Here is a 12,591-nt window from a genome sequence, read left to right as displayed (position 1 = left end):
CACCACAATAGAGCATCAGAAGTAAAATAGATACAGAGGAAATAACAATACTCTGCATCTCTCAGTGCATAGACTTTATTATCCCAGGTTGCAAATATATTTACATATTTATTATATTATATATGTATATATAATTACAAATTATATATAATGTATTATTAGAAATCATTATTATAAATGCCTATGTAGGGAAGAATTTTTAATTTGGGGTGCTTTTACAACCAAAATCTTGAAGCACTGATAAGAGCAAGTGATATGGGAAGGGAAGTAAATGCCAAACTGACACTGTCAAAGCCCAGTTGTGATCATGTCACTCTGCTGCAGGGTCTCAGTAATTTCCTGTTTTCTCTCCCATAAAATACAAATTTCTCTGTTTGGTCATTAATATCTTTCAAAATCTGCTCTGATCTTTCTTTCCAAAATCATTTCATCTTACTGTCCCTTACATTATATTGCAAACACACCAGCCTATTTTTAAAGTTCATATTCCATAAGCTTTAACATAACTTTGGAAAGTATACGGCTTTGCAGCAGAGAGGTCAGACTAGACTTCAAATCCTGCCTATGGACTCTAAGCACAGCTACTAAGGAGGAGGATTATCTGATAGAAATCTAGGCATTGGCAATACTTGAAGCACAGCTGATTGACGGACAGGAGAGCAGACTGTAGAATTCAAAGAAGTCTTTTCACTGTTTGATTAGAATGGAGATGAAGGAATTAGTGTAATGAGGTCACTTAGGCAGAACCCCCCAGTAGAGGAATTACAGAATATGATTAATGAATTAGATGCTGATAGGAATGGCACAGTTGACTTTGCAGAATTTCTGCTGATGATGACAAGAAAATGAAAGACACAGTATGTGAAATTAGAGAAGCAGTCAGTGTGTTTGTTGAGCATAGCGATGGTTCAATTAGCACAGCAGAACTTGGTCACAGGATGACAGACTTTGGAGAGAAGTTACCAGAGAAAGAGGTTGATGAAATGATTGGAGAAACAGATATTAATAATGATAGTTGTCAACTATGAGGAGTTTATAAAAAAGATGATAGCAAAATGAAGCAGAAGCTAAAACATATTGAATTTCTGATACAGAAAATTTTATTTGCCTTTCCTTTGTTGCTTATCTATAAAAGGCTTTCCCCCTATTACTTCATTCCTCCAAGTCTCTCTTCCCTTTATCTTATGTTTTTGTGCCAAAATTTTATTTTGGTGAAATGATGAGGTAATGTATTACTTGTGGATTTTTCTGGATATATCTAAGTCCTTTTGCACAACTAAATGTAGCTAGAGTTGGTCAAATGAGGGAACATCAGGTTATGCTTTTTTTTTTTTAGTAAAGAAGTATCTTTTTATAGGAAAGGTCAGCATATTGTTGAAATAGGGAGCTATAAAACATTGTGTTGTCTACAATCAACAACATATACTTGGGTGTATTATATCTAACTACTCATATGACAAGTGTTTTTTTGGGGGGGGGTTGTACTGCTGGTCTTGCATCAGATGTTTTTCTACTTTTATTTTATTTTATTTTACTTTTTGCTGAGGCAATTGGGGTTGTGACTTGCCCAGGGTCACACAGCTAGAAAGTATTAAGTGTCTGAGACTAGATTTGAACTCGGGTCCTCCTGACTTCAGGGCTGGTGCTCTATCCATTGCATCACCTAGCTGCCCCTCTATTTTTACTTTTAAAATGTTGTTAGTCACTTAATTTTTAAAATTAAAAATGTCTATTTTCGAAAAAAATTTGCCTCAAATCCATAATTGTATATTTGTTTACCAATTTTAAAATTTACAATTAGAAAAAAATCCTGTCTCATCTATTACCTGTACGATTTGAACAAGTTGATTGTGTTTCCTAGGCCTCAATTTCCTTATCTGTAAAACAAAGAGGTTAGCTTAGATGGTTTCTAAAGCTCATTCCAGTTCTATTATTCCTCATAAAATTAATATTGATCATAAGAGGCAGCTAGATATCACAATGGATAGAGAACTAGGGATGGATCTAAGGGAAAAGATCTAAGTTCAAATCTGGCCATAGATGTACTGGCTGTATGAGCCTGGACAAGTCACCTACCCCTGGTTCTCTCAGTTTCCTCATCTGTAAAATGAACTGGAAAAGGAAATAACAATTCATCCTGATATCTTTGTTACTAAATCCCAAGGAACAAAAGTCCATGTAGTCAACATAAAGTCAAACACAACTACATAACTGAACAGTAAAATTCATATTATATCCCTCATCCCAAAATTAGTTGGCATATACTTTGAATTTATGTCACCGTGGACTTGTCATTTTCTCTTGTAGAATGTAAACTTTATAACAAAGACCATTTTCATTTTCATCTTTGTATCTTCAGGACCAAATATTGTCATATAATAATCACTCAATAAACACTAATTCTATTAAATTGAAAGAAAATAATAATTTTAATAATAACTAGCATTAATAGAATATCTTAAAGTTTATAAAGTATTTTTTAAATCTCATTTTATATTCTCACATGAACACTAAAAGGTAGGCACTATTATTATTCCATTTTACTGATGAAGAAACTGAGGAAGAGTAAGTTGCTTAGTATCACACAGCATAGTAAATTTCTAAGACTAGATTTGAACTCAGATCTTCTTGAGCCAAGATCAAGCACTGGTATACACAGAAGAATATAAAGAATTAAACAGAAACTACATCTCATTAAGACAAATCCAGCTTAGATAAGAGTTAGTATTAACTCTTGTTATCCAAGGTAAATATAATTACATTAACTAATAATTCCTATCAATGCAATTTGGCAATAGTGGTTTTCCTTTCATCAACATCCTCTCAGTTGGTATATGATCAAACAAATTGATTTTGACCTAATCAAAATATAATTATCATTGTGAAACTAAAGCCTAGAAACAATCCCACTATATATTTAAAAGACAACTAAAGATGATTTTATTTTTCATTCTGTCTGCTATTTTTTAACTTATTTTCCCAAGACTTCTGCATTAGTATAGAAATATGAAAGTAAACTCTATCTCAATAAAAAATACTTCATCTGTGTGTACTTAGGCACCACCAAGCACATGTCTAATGCATTTTCTTCAACATCAAAGGCACTACTGGCCTTAAAGGGAGAGAGCTTGTGTCCAATTTGAAGTTGCTTTGAAGGGAAAAAAATCCCCTCTAAGTGATTGGGATGCCTTCCTTCTAAAAAATGCCTTTTCAACTGAGAAACAAATAAGAAGGTTGTGCCCAAAGGATAATTTATTTTGAGAGTCACCACTGAAAACTAAGTCTTAGAAAATGACTCATCAAATGAAATCATAATATTAGCTGCCTAGAATTTGCTTTGGAAAAAAGATTTCTCCGAAGGAAAAGGCATTAAAAAAACAAATATTGAATAAAAAGTAAAACTCCTCTCTAAGGCACTCTACCAAAAAATGGGGAGTCAAAGTTTCTGTGGCTCAGCAAAAGTAAGATCTGTGCTTATATTAATTCAAGGGGAAACCTGGCAATTAATTTAATATTGTCAATTCAATTGAGGTCATCAATGCAGGATAAACTATAATTTCCCCATCTTGGCATGTTAAAGGCATTCATAATCTCACTTGTGTTTACCGTTCTAGGTTTATTTCATATAGTTCTTTATATGTTCTATATACTATTTAATTAATCTACTTCTTGCTTCCTAACTAGGGGATCATCCCCCACTTCCACATCTTTGTATAAGCTTACTCCTGTTAAGAATGCAGGTCCACCTTTTAGAACCCTGTACTTTAATCAATGTACAACTCAGTGACTCCTGCAACAGAAAGCCTTTCCTGATCTCCTGATCTCCTAATTATTAGTGTAATAATTTTTCATCCTCAATTTTTTTCATCCAAACCTATGGTTTTATCAGTGGGGGGAACTCCCTGTGTGAAAATGCCTTCCAGCAACACAAACAAGCAACTTCTCTGTAACTTATTGTCTCAGAGAGATGCTTGGAGCACTGAGAGGTTAATCAATTTTGCCTACAGTTAGGGAGCTAATCTGTGTCAAAGGCAGAATTTGAAATAAGGGAGTAAAGTCTTCCTTCTATCCATTATGTCTTACCACATGCCTTTCCCATAATAATCATATATATATATATATATATATATATATATATATATATACTTATATATTTTCATGTTTTTATCCACCTTCCCCAAATAGAATGCAAATTTCTTTAGAATAAGCACTTTTTCATTTTGTGTGTGGGTATGTGTATTGTATATTAACTTATTAAATTGCTTGTTGCTTAGGATTAGGTGGATGGTTGAAGTCATAAAGTGATATTCCTGTGATTTGGCACAAAGTTGACTTCAACCTACTGGGAACAGAGCTCGCTATGTAAAATGCTTCTCCCTCAGCTGTGATACATTTGCAGGGCTCTGCCTCCCCACACCCTTTGTATAAAGAATAATATGTTTGCAAGGCAATAGGCTAATCCTAAAAGTCATAGCCTATAGCCATAGAGCAGAACAAAAATTCCATAATCTTGGCCCAATTCTTACTTTGACAAATAAAAATGACTGATTACTGTTTGACCCACCAAAATAACTAATCATTAAGCTATAGAGTTATCCATCCATTGTATGTACTTCCTAATTTTCTCCTAGTCAAGATTCTCATGTCTCCATTTACCCCCCAAGTGATCCTATAGTAATGGTAAGATTCCAAAAGGAAAAGAAGGAAAATAGGTAGAATAAGGCAACCATAAAAGCCCAGGAAAATAGCTGACATCCAAAAAACTAACAATACTATGAGTACAGATTAAATTTCTATTCAGAGACACACATATTAAAGTCATGAAGAAGGATTAAAGACCCAGGAGTGAATTTATCATCAAGAAAAAAGATAGATTGGATACCTGCTCAATGCAAAAACACAGATGCAAATCAATATAAAGATAAGTAAACTGAGGCCCAGAAATGATCCTGCCCTCTCAAGAAGATTGTGCATTAATGGGGAACATAAAGCAAATAAATTTAATTCATTTTAGTAAGTATTTATTGAGTGCCTATTATTATATTCCCTCCCTTCCCTAAGACTGACTTCATACTCAAAAATGTAGATAAAAGTATTCTTTTCTAGACACAAGCCTACTACCATCAAAGCATTTCAACTGTGGAATAATAGTGCCTGTTCCCATATGAAAAATAACTTACATTAGGTCATTACCAACATACTTGCTTGCCTTCATGTAGATACAAAGCATTAAAGAGAAACTAAAATTCCTTTTTTAAAAGTTCATCACATTTTTAAAAATTGCAGCAAGTCACTATTTTTCAAAGAAAACTTTTGTATCCTTGATGGAAAATGCTTAATATCTTGAGAAAGGTGACACATTGACAGATTCATGCTCTAGTTATCAGTGATATAACAAAGAATCAACATTCAAGAACTAAAAAAGATCTCAAGACCCTGTTGTCCAATCTTCTTATTTTATAAATGTGGGAAGCGTACTCCATATAGGTACTCACCTGCTTACAGTCAGGTTAAAGTCTGAATCTGAATCCAGGGTTTGAATTCACTATTTGCCAGATGCTTTGCTATCTACTTTACAATATTGATTATTTCCACTCTGCTTAAAAAAATCATTTGGGCTATTTTTTTTAAATATCATAAACAAAATTATATTACTCAAGTCTAGAAAAAATGTGTTTTTTTTTCATTTACAATAGGGGTGTGATACACAGATGCTTTATGACATACTGCTGAAGTTGAAATCCACTGTGTTTTTACCTGGTGACTTTGTCTGCAAAAAGGTGAGTAAACTCTGTTTTTCAAATGCAATAATAATTAGTAGATTCAAAATGGAGTTTGGATATAGGACAAAAATGAAATGATAGAAATGATATTGTCCTAGGTCTCTTCCAGCTCTAAATCTAGAATCCTATGTCAGGGTATTCTTTTAAGACCCCCAAAAAGATGAAATTATTTCTCCAAGCCAAAGCTTTGTCCCAAGAAGTCTAAAAATTTTTTTGATATTGAAAACATCTTCAGCAGAGCAGAAACAAATAAGCTTAGCACCTGTAAATAAGAATAATTAGTAAAATGAAGCGGCTATTAAGGGACTCATTAATCTCCCCCCACTCCCAATAGTTTCATTCCTGGTCAACCCTCTTCTAACTGAACTATTCCACTTTGACCCATTCTCCCCATTGACATCCCAGAATCAGTATCCCCACTCCTTAATGGAATTCAGACACATTTCACAAGTTTCCCCAGGTATATTTTATGTCCCTTGATCCAGGAGCAAAAATCACTAAATTCAGCTCTAGTCCAAGGGTCACTTAGCCATTGAATACATATTAAATCATTTGGCCGGGAATCTTATATTAGCTATAAAGAGTAGTACATAGTCAATTTTCAACCATCAGGTCAATTAAAGAATTCCCATTAATTCGAGTCCTAAAGAAGTCTATACCAATGAAAATAATGGAATATTATTGTTCTATAATGATGAACAAGCTGATTTTAGAAAAGCCTAAAAAGATCTACATGAACTGATGCTGAGGGAAACAAGTAGAACCAGGAATGTGTTGTACACAATAACAGCAAGATTGTGCGATTATCAGTTATGAAAGACTTGGTTCTTAGCAGTTCAATGATCCAAGGCAAAACCAAAAACCTTGAGATAGAAAACGTCAGAGAACTATGGAGAATGAATATAAATCCATACATGTTATGTTCACTTATTTTTTTCCTTTTTCTTTTGTTTTTTTTCCTTTTATGTTTTTTCCCTTTTGTTCTGATTTTTCTCTCCCAACGAGATTCATGAAGAAATGTGTATTTTTAAAATAATGTGCGTATATAACCAGAAAAACAAAGAAAACAAATTTTAAATAGAAATCTAAACCAGTTAAGAATGAGGCTGTTCAAAATAACGGTTTGGTCATGTATACTTATTGTGTATCTAATTTATACTTTAATATATTTAACATCTACTGGTCATCCTGCCATCTTGGGGAGGGGGTGGGGGAAAGGAGGGGAAAAATTGGAACAAAAGGTTTGGCAATTGTCAATGCTGTAAAATTACCCACACATATAACTTGTAAATAAAAGACTATTAAAAATAAATAATTTAATAAATTAATTAAAAAAAAAAAAAAGAATGAGGCTGTTAAGGAATCCTAAAGACAAAAATGCAAAATATAAATTGGAATAACCCTACTTCTTCCACTCTGCCTTCAGGACACTGATGCTACAACCCTATTTTTGGAAGTTCTTATGTTGACATAGCCTTATATCCTCAAAAAAGTATTCCAAATTGTCCAAATGGCATCCGAAAGTACAAGTGAGGATTATTCCTATTTTGAGTTTATAAATAGCCTTATCCTTAAGTAGCTCTAGAGCATTTCAATTTCTTTGTGGAATTCCTACTCTTCCTTTCAAATTCTACTCCAAAGCCAGTGCCACTTTTTCATACTAAAATTATAGATTTGTTTATCTAAATGTGAGTTTGAATTTTTGGTTGTTTTTTCAATTATTTGAACTGTTTATTTGGTTATTTAATATTCAGTTAATATTTCAATTATATTATTTCAGTTATTCAGGTGAGATTTAAAGACTGAATTCCCAAGATTTTAGTCACTTAGGCATAGTTAGGTCCACAAAAAAATTTTAAGGCTTTTATTTATTGTATGTTAACTATTTATATTTTGCATGTTAACTAATTTGCTTACTGATCTATCTGGACTGGTAATCCCCAGTGGACAATTGCCAGCTGGGGAGCTTTACTTAGAACATCACAGATGAGTTCAGGGAATAATTGGAGCTTCCCCTGAGTGCTATGGTGTAGCCTGCATTTGGGGGAATAGGGAGAAGAAAAGAGGTCTATCCTCTCTGGAATTCAGTCTCCACAAAATCATGGTGGAATTTCCTTTTTAGTAGATATTGCTTAAGATTGGGTTTAAATTTTATTTCTTATTTATCAACCCCAAAAGAATCTGATTGATTTGACTTTATCATGTAATTCTTTACTCTAGGGAATGTCTACTTCCTTTGAATACTAAATAAACATCCAAAAAAAATTTTAAATTAGCTTAAAAATATGCATGGAACAGTAAATGCTTAGCTTGTTAATTTTTTGTAATCTCCTTAGAAAATTATGGAAACACCAATAAAAAATTAATTTAAAATGCTGAATTATATTTAAGAGCCCATTATATATTTCCTCCCCTACTCATGTTTTTAAAAAATCATTTCAGGTCCTTTCAAGTTGATTCATGTCAGGGAGAAGAAATGTGATACTCTTCTTTTTTTATTACTTTTTTAAAATTTTATTTATTTAATAATTTTCTCCTATTACATTAAAAATATTTTTTACATTTGTTTTCAAGATTTTTTGAGTTCTAGATTATTTTCCTTATATCCACCCACAATTAAGAAATGACATATGAAGTTAGGCAAAGTATTTCCATAAAAGTCAAGTTGTGGAAGAAAACATGGATCTCCCACCCTAATTAAAATAAAAACCCTCAAGAAAAATGAAGTTAAAAACAGAGATAGAGTAATAGAGAATGCTTCAGTCTATATTCAAACTTGATCAATTCCTTCTCTGAGTATGGATAGGATTTTTCTTCATAAGTCTTTCAGAGTAGGTGTGGATGATTGTACTACTAAGAATAAAAAAGTCATTTACAGCTAGTCATCCCAAAACATTGCTATTTGATGCTCTTCTAATCATGACGTTCTGCAGCGTTTCTTGAACAACTATAGCTTGCGGAATGTTTCCATTATTCCTTATTAAACACACATAATTTTATATTGGGGGGGAAGAGGCAATTTTGCCTACCAATGCACTTAAAATCACTTTTGTCTTATATGTTTAATTTATTATTAGCAATGCTTTTATCATGATGTTAGTAATGCTACAAAATAATCAAATCTCATTCAATGCAAATATATGCTTAAAGATAAATACAAACTTGAAATAAAGTCTCCTATCTGGAGGAGACCTGAGTGCTAGCCCTAGTTTTACTGCTAATTTTGATTTTGAGCTGATCATTTAAATCAGGGCTTCTTAAAGTTTTTCCACTAATGTCCCCTTTTGGCCTGAAAAATTTTTATGTGACACTGGGTATATAAATATATAAAATAGGTATACAAATCAAACATTTATTGATAATAATTCATAATTTTGTAACCCCTACATTAAGTTATACAACACCGAATGGGGTCACAACCCACAGTTTAAGAAACTTTGATTTAAATTACTATGTTCTTCTTTTCCTCTTCTATCAAGTAAAGGTTAAAATAAGTATTATATCAATATAATATGAAATAAATTAGAAAGTCTGTTAGAAATTAAGAGTACTTTGTGAATCATATGTAAAAAAAAAAAAGTGTTTCTTTGGTATTCCTGCAACCAGAAATCCTAATAATCAGCATTTCCCCATGTTTACAATGACAATTTAAATTCATGATGTTGTCCCTGAGGGATGACAAGGTTCTGAAGTACCTTTGCAATTATCAAATAGAAAACCCAGTATTTGGTATTCAATCTTTTCCTTCACATTCTACGCTCCTTCATATCCCCACCTCCAACTTTCTACCAGTGTTCTCATGCCTTATTCCTTGCCCAACTTCTTCATTCCAATGACAATGACCTCTTTACCATCCTATGAACAAAATTCTCCATCTCTCACTTCCCGGCCTTTTCTCTGACTCTCCTTCATTATTGGAAAGCACTCCGTTTTCATTTCTAAATTTAGCTAAGTGGATATGGAATCAAAGAATATTCATGTTGAAAAAATTTCAAAGCTATACTGAAATCTCAGTATAAGACAAAGTGAAATGATGACTACATTGGGAGATATATTCAGGACTAGGAAGGTTTTAAGCCCACACTGTTCAGTCTCCTAGTGAAACCACATCTGAAGTACTATATTCACATTAAGTTAAAGTTAAGTTAAAGACATACAGAAGAGGGCAATTCAAATGATAAGGGACCATATCATCTGATAATTGATTAACTTAAATATTTAATTAACTTATATTTAACTTAAAATATTTAACAAAAAAGAAAAATGGACAGATATAACTATATTTTTATTTAAAGGACTATCTTGAAGATGAGAAACTAGATTTAATCTGATTTGTCCAAGATAGCAAAAGTAAGAGCAATGAGTCAAAAGTTTCCAAGAAAAAACTAGGTTTATCGTCAGAAAAAACTTTTCAATAATGAAAGTTATCAGATATTGTGAAGTGTTATCTCAGTAGGCAGTGGATTCTGACCTTAGAAGATTTTAAGAAAAGGCTAGATAATAACTACATTCATATAGTTCTTTATGATCTTGCAAAACACTTTACAAATACTATCTCATTTGAACCACACAACAATCTTGGGAAGTATTACTGTTATTATTCCCATTTTACAGAAAATGAAATCAAGATCAAGAAAAGTTAAGTGACTTGCCCAGTTAATAAGTATCTAAGACTGAATTTGAACTCAAGTCTTCCTGACTCCAGGTCCATCAGATCCTGATTTAGATCTAAAATTTCAAAGCATACCTAATTAATGTCTAATAAAATTTTACTAGATCCTATGGCAAATATCCTTGATCCACCACACCATCTAGTTGCTTTCTTATATTTGTTATAAAAGGCAGTCTTGTTCAGGGGCACATTTTGTTAACCCTTTTTGCTTCTTCCAACTCTTGATAGTCTGTGACCTGGTTCAACCCAGATTGAACCAAAAATCCCCAATATAAATAACATATCCAACAAGATGGCCAACAAGTAGTCATTTAGCCTTCTCTTAAAGACCATAGATAATCTCAAGTGAGAAGGAACTCACTACAAACTAAGGCAGCCCACTGAACATTAGGATATCTCTAGTTAATAAAATTTATATCTTTTTATCATAGCTATATCTTTCCCCTGTATGTTTATCATCCATCATCCTGAGATGACAAACAATGTATTTCCAGGCCTATATTCAAAGCCTTTGTAGCTTAATGAAAGTGATAACTAAAGCGTTTTGAAGTTTGTAAAATGCTTTCTTCACAACAATCCTGTGAGGCACATAGTACAAAAATTATTATTACTATATATATTTAACAAATGAAATTATTGAGACTAAGAAAAGCTAAGTAACTAATTTGCTGAACATTATCAAACTAAAAAGAATATGTATCAGTCAAGGCCCAAACTTTAGTATTTAAGGGACCAGTGCTCCTTCCACTATGATCTCACAGACCTTACACTCTAGTGATATATCTTTAGGAACCCAAGATCACATCTGCATCATGATGAAGGATCAAAATTTGACTTCAGTGAAAGAATGATAGGCCAGATTATTTGATTAAACTAAACATCCCTTAATTTTATGTAATAATGTGTATTATATTTTTTTAATAATTCAGATTGTTCTTACCTCATCTCATTGTACCAAATTTGATCTATTTTAGGGGTGAAAATCTCCTGGTAATACAGTAGGAAGCTAGAATGGTCCAAGAACCCTTTCTGATATATGTACAACTTAAGTTCAATTTATGAGTCCCTTATTCTTTTATCAAAAAGTAATGAATAGAAATATGCTAAACATAGAAATATATTCTGTAATAGATAGTTTTCCCAATTCTTGGCCCTAGAGTAAAATTCCAAAGGCGCAAGAGCAGTTTTGGAGCTAAGCACTGCTTCTTGCTGTTGGAGAAGTGATGGTACATCCATTTAACTCCTTTAAAACTCAACATTAGTTAATACTAGTTAAACCTTCCCACAAATTGGCAGGACAAGGAAATGAACAGTATGTGAAACCATGATATAAGCTGGTTCTGGGATTAAGAATATTATGATCATAGTTGATCCAGAGTTTCAAAGCATATATAATTAGTATAAATAATAAAACGTAGATTCCATGACAATTAGCTTTTCTTTGATTGTCCTTGTGTCTTGTTTGTTTTTATTCTTTTAGAGATATAAATTTACATATTGCAGGGGTTTTATTATACTTATTTATAATAATGCTATTCTTAGAAAAACATTGAGTAAATAATGGGTTCTCTTTCAGGTTGAAGCTGGACCACCACTTCTCAAAAAGTTATAGTGGGGATTCCTTTAGAGCAGAGGTTCTTAACCTATTGTCCACATACAGGTCCATGGATAGATCTCAATGAGTCTGTGTACTTGGATAGAAAAAAAAATAACATCTTTATTTTTCCTAACTTCTAACTAAAACTTAGAATTTCCTTCCATTACAAATACAGATAACAAATATTTGAACATATTTGCTTCACAAAACTACCAAAAGAATCAATGATGAACAAAAAAGGGCCAAGAAAAAAGATAAGGGGTGGGATTAGATAACTACTCCTTCTAGTGGACAAATTCTTTTCTTCTGTGGATGCACAAAATGATCTTTAAAATGGACTATTATTTCTTCTTTATGCTTTGCTTCCAGGGAGACATTGGTAGAGAGATGTACATCATTAAACAAGGAGAAGTTCAAGTTCTTGGAGGCCCTGATGGCAAACAAGTTCTGGTTACTCTGAAAACTGGAGCTGTCTTTGGAGAAATCAGGTATCTTGAAGACATTGTGTAATTGTTTTAAAAATATCATTCATCCAAGGA

At 32.5% G+C, this 12,591-nt stretch overlaps 1 protein-coding gene and 1 pseudogene across 1 annotated transcript in view; both read left to right on the top strand.

Annotated features, from left to right (window-relative positions):
* CNGB3 (cyclic nucleotide gated channel subunit beta 3) overlaps positions 1 to 12,591 on the top strand; it is a 139,926-nt gene that overhangs the window by 104,725 nt on the left and 22,610 nt on the right. The window contains exons 13-14 of the mRNA XM_012541699.2: positions 5,697 to 5,780; positions 12,422 to 12,540. Of these exons, the coding sequence (XP_012397153.1) occupies positions 5,697 to 5,780; positions 12,422 to 12,540 (203 nt within the window). The remainder of the gene's footprint in view (positions 1 to 5,696; positions 5,781 to 12,421; positions 12,541 to 12,591) is intronic.
* Positions 646 to 1,059, top strand: LOC105749359 (annotated as a pseudogene).

The sequence above is a fragment of the Sarcophilus harrisii genome, chromosome 1 (assembly GCF_902635505.1).
Source record: "Sarcophilus harrisii chromosome 1, mSarHar1.11, whole genome shotgun sequence".
In the NCBI taxonomy this organism is placed as follows: Eukaryota; Metazoa; Chordata; class Mammalia; order Dasyuromorphia; family Dasyuridae; genus Sarcophilus; species Sarcophilus harrisii.
The sequence above is the reverse complement of the archived record's forward strand: the minus strand, read 5'-3'. Positions and strand labels throughout refer to the sequence as shown.